The sequence below is a fragment of the Quercus robur genome, chromosome 5 (assembly GCF_932294415.1).
Source record: "Quercus robur chromosome 5, dhQueRobu3.1, whole genome shotgun sequence".
NCBI classification, from domain to species: Eukaryota; Viridiplantae; Streptophyta; class Magnoliopsida; order Fagales; family Fagaceae; genus Quercus; species Quercus robur.
The window spans coordinates 49,920,524-49,936,810 of NC_065538.1; the positions used below are offsets into that span (position 1 = coordinate 49,920,524).

Here is a 16,287-nt window from a genome sequence, read left to right on the forward strand (position 1 = left end):
AATACGGAAGAAAATTGTATCAAATTTTACCTTTGAAAAAAAAAAAAACTCAACAAATTAGATTTAAAATTCATAAAGGAATATCTGCCCATCATTGTTCATTATGTTGAAATAGTTGATATTCAATATTTTTCCCTTTTCACATGAGGCTTCAATTATGTTTCAATGTCGACAAAAATATTCTTCAAATTGTCAAGAATTATTGTATAATATTACTCTACTTTTTTTTGGGTAAATTATATTACTCTCTACTTTGTACCTATAGATGTGAAACATCCTTTAAGTTTCATAATTAAGTCGTAAGATTATGCATTTTCATGTTATAGTAGTTGATATTTTATTTTTTCTTCATTTCACATTAATAACATTTTAAAAAGAAAATACAATTTAAGTGGATGAGGGAGATTTAAACTTAAAAAGTCGCCATCAAAAATAAGGAAGTGGAATTTGACTTAAAAGTCGTTAGGTATTAGCCACAGGCAGGGTTTCAATTATATTCTAACGTCAACAAAAATATTCCACAGCATAAAATAATATTACCTTATTTATACTTTTCACCTATAAAATGTGAAACAGCCCAAATTGAGTTTGATAAGTCATAACATCAATAATGTATAAAACAACCTAATAATATAGCCTTTACCTACATGTTTTCTATTATTGTATTGTAACAAAAGTCATTCGCCTAACGTTTTCCATATGTAGGAAGAAAGAAGCAACGAAAAAGTTGAAAACACGACCATTACGCCTAAGAAACAAGAGTAATATTACATCCACAAATTATTTTGTAATATTTTTACAAACTATCTTATTAATTCTAATATGTTTGTCAATAATTATTTAAAAATTACTAAAATTATATTAGCAACTTGTAAAAATATTATAAAATAATTTGTATTTGTAGTATTATTCAAGAAACAAAAATCAGAAACATTGATTTAGAAAATATTTTTATGAAAAATTGACAACTTTTATATTTTGTATAAAAATGTTATAAATTTTTTTAAAAAAAAATAATTTATTAACCATTATCTAACTGTACAGGTTAACGGCTCCTGTAGTAAAACTGCGGGCGGACAATATAACAAAGAATGTACAAAAACCAATCATGTTGACGTCGGCAGAACGAGAGACGAAATTGTTGAAAAGGTCAGTCTTCGTTATATGAGTGAAACAGTGAGGGGCGTTTTTGGCAACATGTGAAAAAGAGAGAGAGAAGAAAAGAAAAGAAAGAGAGAAGGGAAAGAAAAGAAAAGGAAAGAGAGAAAAGTGTGGGAGGAATCAAAATCACATGGGCTTGTAGTAGCTGTAGTTTTAGTTGTTGTTGTTGTTGTTTCTCTTGGGTCCAAATTCCTCTGTCTCTTTCTCTCTCTCATGATTTCCTTCTTCTTCTTCTTCTTCTTCATCTTCGTTACCGGCTGAGCCAGCCTACGACAACGACATCAATATTCCTCATTCCACTGCCGTGCCGAGCTGGACATGGCTGACGACAAGGTATTCTCCGCCGTTTTCCCATTAAAATTCTTTTTTAATTTTAAACAAGAGACTAATCTGTTCAAGCGGAAAAAAAAAATGTGGGATTTTTTCCTTCGTTTTCTCGCCTACCAAACGCCGTGGTAGGGTTTTCTTTCTCTTGTTTTCTCGGTTGATCTCGATCGCTGAGCTGGGGGGGGGGGGAGATTTCGGAGAGAGAGAGAGAGAGAGAGATCCTTTTTGCTTTTTTTTTTTTTGGGTTTTTTGGTTTTGGTTTGATCTGAGATCGGAGCTAGGGTTTTCGATGTTTGAATCTTCGTTCTTCTGCTTCTTATATCTGAGAAGGCTCCGATCTCTCTCTAGGATTAACAATTTTTTCTTTTTTTACAAATTTTCCAAATTTTGGAGCTTAATTAAGCTGTTACCAGGACCAAATTTGTGTTTCTGAGCTGGATTTTGCTTTAGATTACTGTAATTAGCTCTTGAATAGGTTTGGTTTTGATAAACAGTGGGTTCTTTGAAGAAATTGGGTTTGATTCATACGATTTTCCGTCAGATCGAACTTACTTCGTAGTTGCCTCGGTTTCTGTCTAAATTTTTTTCAGTGTTTTGTATAATTTACTTAGTGGGTGATCTTTATATTTGGTTAAGATTGCTTTTTGGATAATTATAACACGTACAGAAAAAAGAAAAAAAGAAAAAAGCTTTAGGAGGTTAGTGGATTTTGATCCCCTTGTGTTATTTAGCAACAATTTCAAGTTTTAAAGCATTTGGCTTTTTTAGCTGTTTGGGTTGAATTCGTCTCTATAAAAGTTTTCTGAGCTTTTTGGATACCTATTCTTCTCATGGAAATTTTGGGAACTTCTAGTTTTTGTAGTCCAAGCTGATAATATGCTTTGAAAGTGCTGTATTAAGTGTGTTTCTTTTCTTTACTAGTCGGCTGCAGCTGCCGATTGTCAGCTAGTGTCTGCTAATTAGTGAATTCTACTATACAAAGTTTTCTGGTCCTTGCTGGTAGTAGATCGTTTGTAGATATTGCGTATAATGTTTGAAAGTATTTTTGATTAAATCCCTCAAGCCTTAATGTGATTTGTTTTGCAGGAAATTTCTGGTCCTGTTGTGGATGGAAATGATCCGACGGGTCACATCATTTCCACGACAATTGGTGGCAAAAATGGAGAACCTAAGCAGGTAAGCATTCTCGGGAGTCGGGAATACCTGTTTGTTAATCTCTTGTTCATTTCCTTTTGTAGCTTCATGCTTTTGACTGTTCTCAATATTAAAATATAAATGCTGAACAATGTTAGAGATTTAGACGGTTTAATAGCTGATGAGGTTTCAGTTTCTTAAAATGGGAAGTTGATGCCTTTGGTGTGATTCTTCTTGCAGACAATTAGTTACATGGCAGAGCGTGTTGTGGGAACTGGCTCATTTGGAATTGTTTTCCAGGTATCCTAGTGTTATATTTCTAGCTCATCCTACTTGTTTATCTGTCATGTCATTTGCCTGATATTTCTCTTTTCTTAGGCAAAATGCTTGGAAACTGGGGAGACAGTAGCTATAAAGAAGGTTTTGCAAGATAAAAGATATAAAAATCGTGAACTGCAGTTAATGCGTGTAATGGATCATCCAAATGTGATTTCTCTGAAGCATTGTTTCTTTTCCACCACCAGTAAAAATGAACTTTTTCTCAACCTGGTTATGGAATATGTCCCTGAGACCATGTATCGGGTCTTGAAGCATTACAGCAATGCAAATCAGAGAATGCCACTAATCTATGTGAAGCTCTACATGTACCAGGTATACATGATGGTTTCCTATATTGTTGGATTATCACACATTCTTCCTGATATTAACCATGGAATGTCTGCAGATTTTTAGGGGTCTGGCTTATGTACACACTGTTCCTGGAGTTTGCCATAGGGATTTAAAGCCTCAAAATATTTTGGTACGCTTCCCTTTTATTTTTAATTGGAAGTAGAACTTGGGACTGAAACTTGTTAAAATAAAATGAACAGTCAATTTGTAACTTTTATTTGTTAAGAAGATTAAAATTACAATGCTGTAACTGGTTTTCTGACTATATTTTGCTTTCTGCAGGTTGATCCTCTCACTCACCAGGTTAAGCTCTGTGATTTTGGAAGTGCAAAAATGCTAGTATGTTGACCTCTTTTCCTCAAATATTCAAAAGTTTCGTCCTGTTTCTGCATTTCTTTTATGTTACAATTGGCCAATTATTTATGCTCCAATTATCTTTAGGATGTTAACCTGTTGATAACTTATCATTCTGATAAACATTCACGTAATTTTTCTGCTGAGAGATTGATTGGTGAAATTGTGGTATATTTTTATTTTAAGTGATTGCAGGTAAGTTATAGGTTTGAAGTTCCGTGTTGAGCGTAGAAAAAACAACTCCCAAAAGTGTCAAAACTGTTTATTACCTGCCAATATTTATTGTCCTTTCCTGCTACAATGTGACATTTGTGTAGTAGTGAGAGCAAGATGGGTCGTGCTTTTTATTTGTGGGTGCTAGTGGATTTGTCATTTGTGTCTTTAAGCTCCCTAGTTGGCAAATTTTTTACTCTGTATTTGGAGAGATGATTTGTGTGACTGCTGATTATTTTATGTTACCAAATATGATTTTATTCTTTAGTCTGTTTTCTAATATATTTTTTCCATTATTCACCATAACTTTACATGTGTGACCAGGTCAAAGGTGAAGCAAACATATCATACATATGTTCCCGATTCTATCGGGCTCCAGAACTTATTTTTGGTGCCACAGAATATACAACCTCAATAGATATCTGGTCAGCTGGTTGTGTTCTTGCTGAGCTTCTTCTGGGTCAGGTTAGTTTTTCCCTCCTTCCCAATTTTAACTTTCCAGCAGTCTTCACAAGGTAAGTTTTTCTCTATTGTAAGTTGTCTTATATCTGACCTATTTGTTTTATAATTTTTGTAGCCACTGTTTCCTGGAGAAAACGCGGTGGACCAGCTAGTAGAAATTATCAAGGTTTGGTTTGATTGTCAATGCTTCAATGCATGCAATTCTAGTGATCATGGGTAAACTTCTAATGTTGTTATTTGTACAGGTTCTTGGTACACCAACTCGGGAAGAAATACGTTGCATGAATCCAAATTATACCGATTTTAGGTTTCCACAGATAAAAGCGCACCCTTGGCACAAGGTTTGCATTTTATTTCCTTTTCAATCACAAGATTAAGTTGAAATGAGGAGGTGTTGTCCGACTTTTGCATTTAGACTTTTTTAGCAAATATATGCCCATTCTTACTCATGTTATGTGCATGTCAGATGTTTGTAAACCTAAGGTTCTTAATGATGCAAACATTAGCTTGATTATTCTAATACCAATTATATTGGTCCTCTAACATAGTCGGCAGTGAATTTCACTTATAAAAAAATTTGGCAGTACATTTCAGCTCAGTTTTAAGTTTCTGGATATAGGTTTTCCACAAAAGAATGCCTCCGGAAGCAATTGATCTGGCTTCACGACTGCTGCAATACTCACCTAGTCTTCGCTGCACAGCAGTAAGTTCATTTTAGTTTGTGCTATTTTAATATGGGTATATGATTACAACTTGTATTTGGTGTAGCCAATAATCATGTGAAGTTAGTTCGTCAATACTTACATGCCAATGGATTATTTGGTGTCAAGAGTATTGCTATTATGTTATTTTGTGTTTTTCATGTAAATGTGTTTATATTATGCAAGTGTATGTGGATATTTTTTATATAGTGTGTACATGTGCGCAAGCGTGTGTGTCTGTGTTTGCTCTCCTTTCTTACTAGGATTTACTTTTGTTATTGCAGCTTGAAGCATGTGCACACCCTTTCTTTGATGAGCTCCGAGAACCCAATGCTCGCCTACAAAATAATCGCCCATTGCCACCGCTCTTCAACTTTAAACAGGAGGTACATATTCTAATTTTATCAGTTTGTACTGAATATGCGTGTCCATTAGTGATTGGATTCAAAATGATGTCAGTATGGATTTTTAACGTCCAAATACAGAGACACCAATAATTAATATGTCTCTATGTTAGCGTGTCAAATCTAGGAGAAAGTTAGTCCTTTATGGTGCCTGCTAATGCATGGATATGGCACTGCTTTTTAGATTGCTAGTTGCTCAATTTTTGTAGGGCTAGCCATCACTGTTCATTTTGTGTAGGGCAGAGAGGGAGGTGGAGAGTTGTTAAATGGGAGTTATCAAAATTGTCCCAGTGGCCAGCAGTAGTCTGTCTTATTGTACATGGCCCTTTTGTCCCCTTTAGGAGGTTTATGATGTTTGTCTTAATCTTCCTACATGTTATAGAGAGTAATTATTAATGGTGGGAAAATATCTTTGATGTGCCTTTTTTGGGTGATTAGGTAAATGTTCTACAACTGATATATTTCATTTGTAATAAATTGCTTACATGATTCATGTGTGCTGATTACAGTTGTCAGGGGCATCTCCAGAGCTTGTTAATAAGTTGATACCAGATCATGTGAAACGTCAAATAGGTTTATTGCATCCAGCAGGCACATAAGTGTGGAAAGTCATGCGGGAATGGTTATCTTTCTGGTTGATATGTGACCCAAAGCAGTAATATCTGTGTTCAAATCACAATGCATGAGGCCTGACCAATATCAGTTCTTGCTATACCGAGACGCATAGAGACTCGAGTGGCTGGATAGCTGCACTTCATGTTGAGTTCATTTCTACGTTTTTCTCACTATTATCCTCCTCCTCCTCCCTCCCCACCCCTCCCATCCCAAAAAAGAATCGCTCTTTCCAACCCCCCTCCTTTCTCAAGACACCTTTTTGTTTCTGTACATGTTTGATAGTAAAAGTAGCTGGAGATGAACTGGTCAGAAAGCTGCTAGCAGAGGAAAAGCTAGGGAAAGTGTATCTATAGCTAGGATGAAAAGCCCCGAATAGAATGGCTGAAACTAAAGGGGGTGGTCTTCTTGTTGGTTTTTGCAACTTGTTGGGTATGGTTTACTTGCATGTTGTTTTCCATTAGTTCTTTGGTGGTTTGGGGTGGCTGACTTGTATTTGCAGACAAATGCTTTCACCTACTGTTTGTGCGAATTAAATGCTATTGTTCTCTATTTAGTACTGTTTTGCACTCGATTCCTTTGCTGGGCTTTTCACTTATCTTTTTCGCTGGATTCATAAAATGTTGGGATTGTGAATTGTTCTTTTCTAGAATATGATTGGTTTCTTATCAAAAAAAGAATATGATTGTTTCAATGCGGCATGGATCTTGTGAATTTGCATTCAGAGCTCAGAACTGCACTGTTATAAAGTGATGGAAAGCTTAGGTGCGTTAAACTAAAAATGGTGGTTAACTAGATTTTCTCCCTAAGCTCAAATTATGACAGGAAAATTCATAATAGGAACATAAGGTTTTTGTTAAGGATAGGTGGTACTGAATATTAATAACTCGATGTTGAAATTACCCTGGACAATGAATCCATTTCATTCTCCCAAACAATCTCAATTGTGAAGATGGCTTTGAGAGTTGGGACTACTTGTAGGATGTGTTTTAGTAGATTTTGCTAACCAAACAGGCACCCATCTCATCCTCCCTTTCTCCACGTTCCCTGCCACTTCCTTCACCCTTTCCTGCCAGCTAAAAAATATTAAGTATAAAAATAAATTTATTTTAATAATTAAAAATAATATGAAATGTATAAAAATAAATTAAGAATAGACTCTGATCTTTTCCACTATTATTTCTGGTTCTTTAGTCACTTTCATTTTTGGACTACTGGAATCTAATATTTGACTATCCAATTATGGAAGAGTAACACTAACACCTTACTGATTCCAAGAGTGAAAAACTCTTGGGTGTGGGAAGTTAAATTTGAGGCATTCAAGCTATGCCTGTAATTCAAAAGCATTATGAAGAAGTCTCTGGAGGAGAGCTTCTTTGTGGTAGTTGGTTAATCAGAACAGATCCTATCCGATCCGATATCCATGTCCCATTCCTCCCAACCACAAAGCCGACCAAAACATTAGGGGTCTCATGACTCAATGAGCTTGTTGTCACTCACTCACACCTTCACTCTCTATCATACTTGTCTAAATCCAACAAATTTTAATCATTTTTATCTTCTTCAGGAGAGCATGAGCATCCCATGTGCTATTATTGTCTTTGAAAAAAAAAATCTTGTCCCTTGTTCCTTCCAAATTGAGACCAACTTTCCTTAACACTTGCTAACTTTGCTCACTTCCTATATGGTCAAATAAAATGTAAATGTAAATGTTATGTACATCTACTTTTTTTTCTTTATATACTTTTTGGTTATGACACTCCATTGGACCAAAGATGATTGCACATAAAGAAGGAAATGTAAATGTTATGGTTGTCTAAATCCAGGAACTGTTCAACAGATTTTTTCTTCGTGAGAGCATCCCATGTGCTATATATCTATTATTGCCTTTCAAAACCCGGTCCCTTATTCCTTCCAAACATGGTGGTTAGGCTATTTGGGTCTCTTTTTTTGGTTGGTACACGCATCGCATTCTAATGAGCCGGTGATTGGATCCGGATTCTCCATGATAGTCTAGCCTGAACTCTGAAGCTCATGCCAATGGACCACTTTCTGATTGTTACTGTTGGGTTTTTCTTTTAGCAATAAAATAATGTAGTAAGCGGGAAAAATAGAAAAATAATGAGAAAAGAGTGTTCTTTTATGAAAATAATTAAGCTTTAAATCATACAAAGAGAAGTGATAAAATAAATATATATATATATATATATATATATATATCATAAGGAGGATACGTAAAGTTCAGAAACCTTCAATTCAAGGGTCTAGATCTCATCATTGTTGTCCTTTTGTGCCAAAGGAAACCAAATGAGCACCATTATTGGGAAGCTTCAGAAGTATCGTATTGGTGGGAAATATTGAAGTGTTTTGGCCGTTGTGCAGGCTAGACAAATAAGAGAATCAATACCAATCTTCCGCCAAATCCGAGGTATTTTCAAACAGTTCTGAATGGTAGGGAAAGTTAGGGTTTTCAGCAATGTATTCTTCAAAAACATTGTAACATTTTGGTCTTTGTGCAAGCCAAACAAACAAGGGAATCAACTTTATCAATGCGACTTGACAAGAATTCCTTTAGTAGTAACATTAACTTAAGGAGACCATTCATCAATCAATGGAAGGAGCATCAAATGAATAACCATCATAAGGATCCCACGAAGAATCATCATTACATGCATGCTCATGATAAATAGCATATTTATTACATAGTCCGCAATATAAAAGTGGCTCAAACTCTAGAGTTTTTCCTAGGATGAGAAAACTTCTTGGATTACAATGATCTGCTATCCGCAAATGAGCAATGGCATTGGCATAGGGTCTGGGACTGAAAACAGAAATTCTATCTATGCTTCCTATGAAATGATAATCTTTCCATAGGTTTTGAGCAACATCAAGAATTTGATTATTAAAATAATTTCTCTAACATTCTGCAAGAGCAAAAGGATCTTTGAAGGACAAGTGAGAATTTCCTTCAAGCTATGTTTTAAGGGCTGGACATTCATCCAGTTATCTCTTTCCTATTTTGGCAAAGTGCTTTAGCATCTGATGGAAACAAAAGATCTAATGGAAGAGCTTTCAAACCCTTTAATAGCAGTCTGAATAGTAAATAGAGCCTGTTGATTGGATTTATCTCCATCCTTGTGCTCATCTTGTTCATTATCAAATTGTTGTTTATCAAGGTTTTTATCAATTTTTAACAATAACAATTCTTGTTTAATATTATGGTTATCACTTTTAATGTTTTTAAACTCATTTTTTTAATTCAATTATCTCTTGTTTAACAACAGTGATTTCATGTTGAAGATCATTAACAGTTAAATCTTTGGATTTCTTTTTATTAAATCTTTCCAAAGTTTCTTCAAAGCTTATAGTTGATTTTAGTTTTTTACTAGTTTCATATTTTATCAAATTTTTCTTAAACTTATCCAAATATTCTTTTTGTAATTCAGGGTTTTGAATTTGATTTATTAATTGAATTATTAATTTTTCATTCTCTTCACTCTTAGTGAGAGTATTAACAGATTTAATAACATTACAATAGGAATCTCTACAACCAATTTTATATTTATATATATAGAGAGAGAGAGAGAGAGAGTGTGTTCTTGGTGATGGTGATAATGCTAGCAAAGATATGATTGTCTCATTTTCCTCTATTTGATAAATATGAATCTTTAACTCGAACAAATGTGAGGGCTCATTTTGTGAGGATCTAGCCCAAAATTCATGCCGTTTAGCTTGATTGGTGATGGTTACAGATGTTCTTTTGGTTCCCTTTAGTGATCTACAAGAAAAAGAGAGGGGGGGGAATTGGTTCTTGAGAGACAGCAAATGAGATGAGATAAAGAAGATGGGCAGAAGGAAGGTGAGAGAGGGAGAAAGTGCAGGAAGATAATATAATCCTCGGATCAAAATCTATCACAGTTCAATAAGAATTTGTACTAGCAGTACAGTTTTAGAGGAAATGATTTAAATTAAATTTGAGAAGTCACTCCTCCGTAACAAAAATATTCCCACTACTCAACCATTCAGCGAAAGCAAATTCTAGATCTTGCATAGCTCCTAGAGCATTTTACAATAAGGGTAAGTTTGTCTTTTTGAAGATTTTTCCTTGCTGTTATCTTTTAGGTTTTAAAATAGTTATTGAAGAGAGATACAACTTTTTTTTGGATGGAAAACAGAAATACAACTTGATTAGTATCTCAATGCATTATTTCTAATACCTTTCAAAAATTAGGAAGGTCAAATATTAGGAAGGATTAGGATTTCTATGGTTTGATCTCAAAATCTCAAATTTTTGTAGGTAAATATAAATCAACCTTCCAAAAATTAGGAAGGATTAGGATTTCTATGAATTGATCTCAAAATCCCAAATTTTTGTAGGTAAATATAAATCAATTAATTGGCTAGAGGTTTATGTGTAGATTATCGTGTAAAAGTTTAGTGGAACAAAAATTGGATAGGGAGAACAGAGAGATTATAGAGAAATGGGTTCTATTATTTAGCTCTCTATTTGCCAAAATCGAGTTTCAAAACAAGAGTATTTTGTTCGATAATTTCAAGAGAAAAATATTGTGCTACATAGTTTTCAAATTAAAGGTAAATACTTATCTTGGCTCACTTAAACCACGTGGAACACTTGGATCATAACACATAACACATAACACCATTACAAGTTTATTGGCATCATTTATATAATTGTTTGTAAGTATTCCCAAATGGCTTTAGTGTCAAACGATCAAAAATGAAGTAAGAAGACCCAGAAACTGATTTGAAGAAAACCAGAGTCATATAACTGAAAGCAAAGAACGAAAAGAGTTAAGAGAGTTAGAGGAACATGGTAGACCATCCAGAAGCCAAAGCTGCTTCTGAATTTCCTGATTTTTTTTTTTTTTTGAAAGTTCTTTCCGGGTCGGTTTGAGTAGGTATTGGCAATCAGGTTTGGGTTGGCTTGTGGCCATCCCTACAACATCAGCGTTCGACAACACTAATGGCCATAAGAGAAGCTATCATCCAAGACAAACTCTGGGGATACAGCAATCCCATCCTATTACTGTCGATAACAAGGCTTGAACAAATCATAAGTTCATGACGACAATGGCCTTTGGCAAGACTATCAATGTGTGGTGCCAGTGCCACCCCTGGTTTTCAAGAAGGCTTACTAACTACCTAGGCAGGCTATATCAATATACTCAAACAACTTATGGTCATGTGCTAGTTAAACTGATCTGTTTTGCCTTCAATAGGACACACCATCCCCCAAAAAAAAACCTGAGGCAGTACATAAATAAAAATATATTGACAATTGAGTAAGCTCATGCTTTTTATCTTTTAGCTTTTATGTATAACTTTCTAAAACCTCATTTTTTTTCCGCCTTTTCTTACATTTTCAATTTTTTTTTCAAGATATACTTTAGCACATTGAAAGTTTAGACTAAAACCTGTACATAAACTCAGTTAAAATAAACTAACAATTTAAGCTAAACCAAACAAACAAACATCTACTAAATTCGTTGGCTTAGCTTTAAAAAAAATAGTTTGGATAAAAATAAAACCTAAAAAAGTAATAACAAAAAAATATGTATATTTTTTTAACGAATCATGCAATCATCACTCTTTATAAATCTCCTTCCCCTACCAGCCCCTCTTTCAACTAGAATTATTTAAGAATTTGGCAATTTTGTCCTTTTTTTCTTAGTAGCAAACGTTCCCTAAATGCTTTTTTTTTTCCCATAAGAAAATTTATTTGATCGTTTGCCATGTGATAACTAACTTGTTAACAATGGTACACGTAGAGCATGGAACTGTGATCCACCCCCATGGATAAGTTATATCATGAAGCAAAATGAAAATTGAGATATACTGTCCAGAACCATGTACCATAATATCAACCAAAAGTTGGCCACCCTTGATAATCCAGAACCATATTTAGTTTGTCATGTAACATAATATTAACTAAAACTAAAAGCTGGACACCACTCATCACACATAACACTAACTAATTATAAATATATGAAAAAGTGAACTTTAAAGACTGACTTTGATTGAGTACAGGTTTGTGGAAATACATTAACAGGTTTGAGCATTTGCATGTTTGTCAGATGCTACTGCAACCACCTCCAAGTGCGTGAGTCATGGCTTCAATTTCGTCGTTGTCCTCCATATTAAGCTGCACATTCAGATCAATAGCTTATAATTAGAATGACCAATTTTAACATACTCAAGTAACCTTAATTAAAAACAATAGTAAGTCAGTGTGAGATAGTTAACAATAGTGCAGACATACATAAGCAAATAACACACATTTGCACGACATAATGTGAGTAAACAGAGTTTGTAGCAATAGATATGTTACTTAATATGCTTTATGGGTCACAGAATTAGTAATTTATTTAAAATGAATCATTTCTTAATGTCTATGTCAAACACCTAGAAAGAGATATAAAGTCATTTACATTACGGTCATTATGAAAGTGCATAACAAAGTAAAAACAATTTTTTTGAAAAAATATGAAAGAAACTTACTCTAGCTGGTGTGTGGCTCCCAAGAATGCGTTGGCCCTCATGGAAGAATTGGATGGTCCTATATTCATATTGGCGCTTGTCACAGTAGGCAGTGAAGAGCTTGATGAACTTTGTGTCCGACCTAATCTTAAAGTACAGATCTTGCCCATCCTACAGTAAGTAAGAAAGAAATGATGGTAAAATGAAAGCACAAAGCTGCACTGGATTTGTTGTTGTAAAAATTGTACGATATGGCATATGACAGTAAAAAAATTAATTAAAGATGATAAGGTTGGAAGCTGTACAGAAAAAATAGATTTAATTGGATATATAAACTTGACATAATACTTAATTTAGGTAGAACCATCAGTCACAGGCTCACAGCAATGTTGCGGTAATGTATTAAATTGAACATCATCATCAATCTATCTGAAATTTATTCGCTATGCAAGAAAGTTAAGGATAAAGGAAACGGAAGAAGAAATCTAGGAATTTAAGGACATATTGATCTAAGAAAATTTTGTTCCATTGAATCAAAACGTGGGAATCCAATTCAAGTACTGAATCATATTGAACCAAAATGCATTGTGTAAACTCTTTATCATGAATGACTTATTGTTCTAATTGTGGTTCAATGGACCATAAACACCTTAATCACTAGTTCTGCTCTCAATGAGTCTACCCTTAGGGTATGTTTGGGATGGAAGGAGTTTTTTTTTTTGTGGGGGGGGGGTGGGGGGGGGAGAGAGAGAGAGAGCAAGAGCAAGCTAAGCATTCCTATGAATAATAGCTAACAAACCAAATCATGCAAGTTCAGAACTGTAAAAACTCTCCAAACTCTTGCGAAACAGACCTGACAGAGAAGGAAAATTAAAAAGGGAAGCGGGACAAGATCTAATTTATCATATTTATATCTACAATGGATATAGAGTGGCATTAAAGTGGCCTTTTGATAATTTCCTACCATATAGTCAAATAGATTTTTTCCTATGAACTCCAGCCTTAGTGAGTCATTTTTGCCAAGGTACATTCCAATTTTCCTACCTCTCCCAAAAACAAGAAGCATAATATGTACAATAACCGGAGCACAGGTTCATAACTATCAAACTATGTATTTCAAACTATTTTAAGCGCTATTGTGGCCACATTAACCTATCTCAATATGTACAATAACCGCCAGGAGCCCCGTAACACAGCGACATTGCCTGATCTCCTTAACGAAGAGTACCAAGGTTAGAATCTCCCTCCTCATTTGTTGTAACAATTGAATTATCAAAAACAAAGAAAGATATTACAATAACCATTGCTCTGAACATTGCCCTGCCCCTTGATACAATGCAGTATGGAGTTAACATTCCATGAACATAGAAACACACACACACACACATATATATATATGCATATGCAACTACATCTTCTTCTCTCTCAGTCTCTCTTTTTTTTTTTTTGGTCTTGTCTTTTGGGTTTTTTTTTTCTTTTTTGATAATCTTTGGTCTTGTCTTTTGGTTTTTGGTAAAATAGCAAACAAACATAAAATGATACAAACATATATGTGGAAAAAAAGATAACAGTCTAGCATGCGTTACATTTTGTGACCAATAGACACAAGATTACAATAATTCCGATCAGTTATAGTAAGTATAATACAAAATAATGGCTAAAGCCCAAAAGCTGTTCCAATGCCAGCCGTTACTCCTTACTCCTCTCTACCAAAAGATTGAAAAAATCGGAAACATCCACATTACCAAATACCCTTTTTTTTAATACATTTTTTTTGCTGGGAATCCTTCAACTTAATACTAAACAAAAATACACGCTAAACAATGATTATTAATATTATTACAGAACAAAGACCTAGCAGACATTTTAACAATAAAATAATGGAAAGATTGAGAAAGCAAAGACTTGGGAAAATGATTACCCAGAAACAAAGATTTATATATATATATATACCTGACTCTTAACCTTGAGGTTGATACTGGGCATCTCGCTTGGTCTACTACGCTTACTCATTCTTTTCAGCGAGCTTAGCTACTTAAGAAAGAAATAATCTTTGTCAAAATTCTTACAAACCCAAGTGTAGTGTTCTCGTCTTTGTGTTTATATTCAAAGAAAAAGAGTAAATGGAAGGTCAGATTGGTGGGTGAGGTTTGGGTCTGTGGAGTGATGACAGGAAAAGTGGAGAGTAATGAAAGAGAAGAAGTGGAAGAAGGAGCTGAGCTGATTTGGTCTGACTTGATTAAGACCAGTCATGACCTGTGGTCTGTAGAGTGATGACAATTTTCATATGAGCGAAAGAAAGAAGGTGAAAAGAAAAGAATAATGTGGGGGCAATGCATGTGATCTGTGAAGGAAGTGGCAGATAAAGATTTTGCCAAAAATGGCTGCTCTGTCTTCTTTCTCAGAGTTTTTTGGCTTACGTGGCTTTGCTTCTTCTTTTTTTTTGGAAAGGTACGTGGCTTTGCTTGATTCGTGAGAGAGAGAAAGAGTTAATTAAAATGGGTGACGTTGTTTGGATTTGATTTTTGATTTTGTGGTACTGAATACTGAGGGTCTGTTTGGATAGAACTTATTTTCCTGAAACTGAAAACTGAAAACTGAAAACACTGTAACAAAATAATTTTTAAATGTGTGAATAGTATTGTGGGACCCAATTTTAATGAAAAAATTACTCAAAAGTGAGATTTGTGGGTCTCGTACACTGTTCACGGGACCCACAGAACTAATAAAAAGACTGAAAAGTCAACAATTACCGGCTACTGTTCACGTGAACAGTAGCCGTTGTTCCCTAAATGAGTGCGCAGCAGCAGGAAAGAAAAAAAAAAAAAAAAAAAAAGTGAAGAAACGTAAACGCAAACGCAAAAAGCTGGATCCAAACCCAGCCTGAGTCTGAGAGATTGTTGCTAGACTTGCTACGTTGCTTGCTCGATTCACGATTTGATTTTTGAGTACGAAATTTGGCCTGAGTCTGTGAGACTGTACTGTTGAATTTGAAACTTTTACCGACACGATCACATATATCAGTCATAAAATAAATAAAAATAGCGTGAACTTACGTTTTTATAATATTTTTGCTATATATTATAAGTAGTTATTTATTATTGTTATCTATTAACAACATGTTAGTTGCTGCCGTTATCTATAGCAAAACAACATCGTTTCATCCTTTTTTTTATTTAATTTAAAAAAAAAAAGTTTGATCTTGGGCAAAACCCTCACTAAGTCCTAGGCTGTTTGGAAGTGTTTTCTGTTGTGAAAGATTCATATTTAGTGTGCGTTTAGTATGGATTATTTTTGCCAACTTATTTTACTACTTAGTTTATTTTTGCTATTATTCATGGATCTTATTTTACTTTTTAGTACTATTCGTGGGTCTCACTGTACTATTTCAGCTAACTTTTACATTTATTTACATTACTTTCAATAAAAAAATTTCAGTTTCAGCAAAATAAGCGGATTCCAAACAAACCCTTAGAACCATTGAAAAAAAATCATTAGAATCATTGTAGAAATCATTTTGCTACAGAGATCTTGTAGTAATATTGAATAGAATTAAATCCCTAACAACCCTCAGTCTCTTTAAATTTTTGTAATATTTGAAAAGTGAACAGTTGATTTTACCTTTTGCCTTTCAATCATTGGAAAGAAATTTGTAGAGTTCTTGGTTTATCTTAAGAAAACCATAAACTTACGACTTTTAGTCCAATTCTTTTAGTTGTGCTAGAAGGGTATTCAAAATGAGTTGAAACATG

The 16,287-nt window shown here is 34.3% G+C and overlaps 2 protein-coding genes across 2 annotated transcripts; one reads left to right on the forward strand and one right to left on the reverse strand.

Annotated features, from left to right (window-relative positions):
- Positions 1–1,243: 1,243 nt before the first annotated feature.
- On the forward strand, positions 1,244–6,605 carry LOC126726228 (shaggy-related protein kinase eta). Its single transcript, XM_050431440.1, has 12 exons — positions 1,244–1,494; positions 2,575–2,664; positions 2,863–2,922; positions 3,001–3,273; positions 3,347–3,421; positions 3,574–3,630; positions 4,183–4,323; positions 4,436–4,486; positions 4,566–4,661; positions 4,940–5,023; positions 5,306–5,407; positions 5,935–6,605. Exons 1-12 carry the CDS (start codon positions 1,480–1,482, stop codon positions 6,022–6,024), a joined length of 1,134 nt encoding a protein of 377 aa, XP_050287397.1. The 5' UTR covers positions 1,244–1,479; the 3' UTR covers positions 6,025–6,605.
- A 5,262-nt stretch (positions 6,606–11,867) lies between these two features.
- LOC126729104 (small ubiquitin-related modifier 2-like) lies at positions 11,868–14,891 on the reverse strand. The gene is made up of 3 exons (XM_050434822.1): positions 14,489–14,891; positions 12,557–12,706; positions 11,868–12,200 (listed from the first exon to the last, which is right to left on the reverse strand). The coding sequence occupies exons 1-3, from the start codon at positions 14,546–14,548 to the stop codon at positions 12,129–12,131; spliced, it is 282 nt and encodes a 93-aa protein (XP_050290779.1). The 5' UTR covers positions 14,549–14,891; the 3' UTR covers positions 11,868–12,128.
- Positions 14,892–16,287: the final 1,396 nt, after the last annotated feature.

Coding starts and splice junctions, on each gene's coding strand:
- LOC126726228 (XM_050431440.1), top strand. Junction 2,665..2,862: donor AAAATGGAGAACCTAAGCAG/GTAAGCATTCTC, acceptor TTCTTCTTGCAG/ACAATTAGTTACATGGCAGA. Junction 3,274..3,346: donor TGAAGCTCTACATGTACCAG/GTATACATGATG, acceptor GAATGTCTGCAG/ATTTTTAGGGGTCTGGCTTA.
- LOC126729104 (XM_050434822.1), bottom strand. CDS start 14,548: ATGAGTAAGCGTAGTAGACCAAGCGAGATGCCCAGTATCAACCTCAAG. Junction 12,707..14,488: donor ACCTCAAGGTTAAGAGTCAG/GTATATATATAT, acceptor TACTTACTGTAG/GATGGGCAAGATCTGTACTT. Junction 12,201..12,556: donor GGAGCCACACACCAGCTAGA/GTAAGTTTCTTT, acceptor CTGAATGTGCAG/CTTAATATGGAGGACAACGA.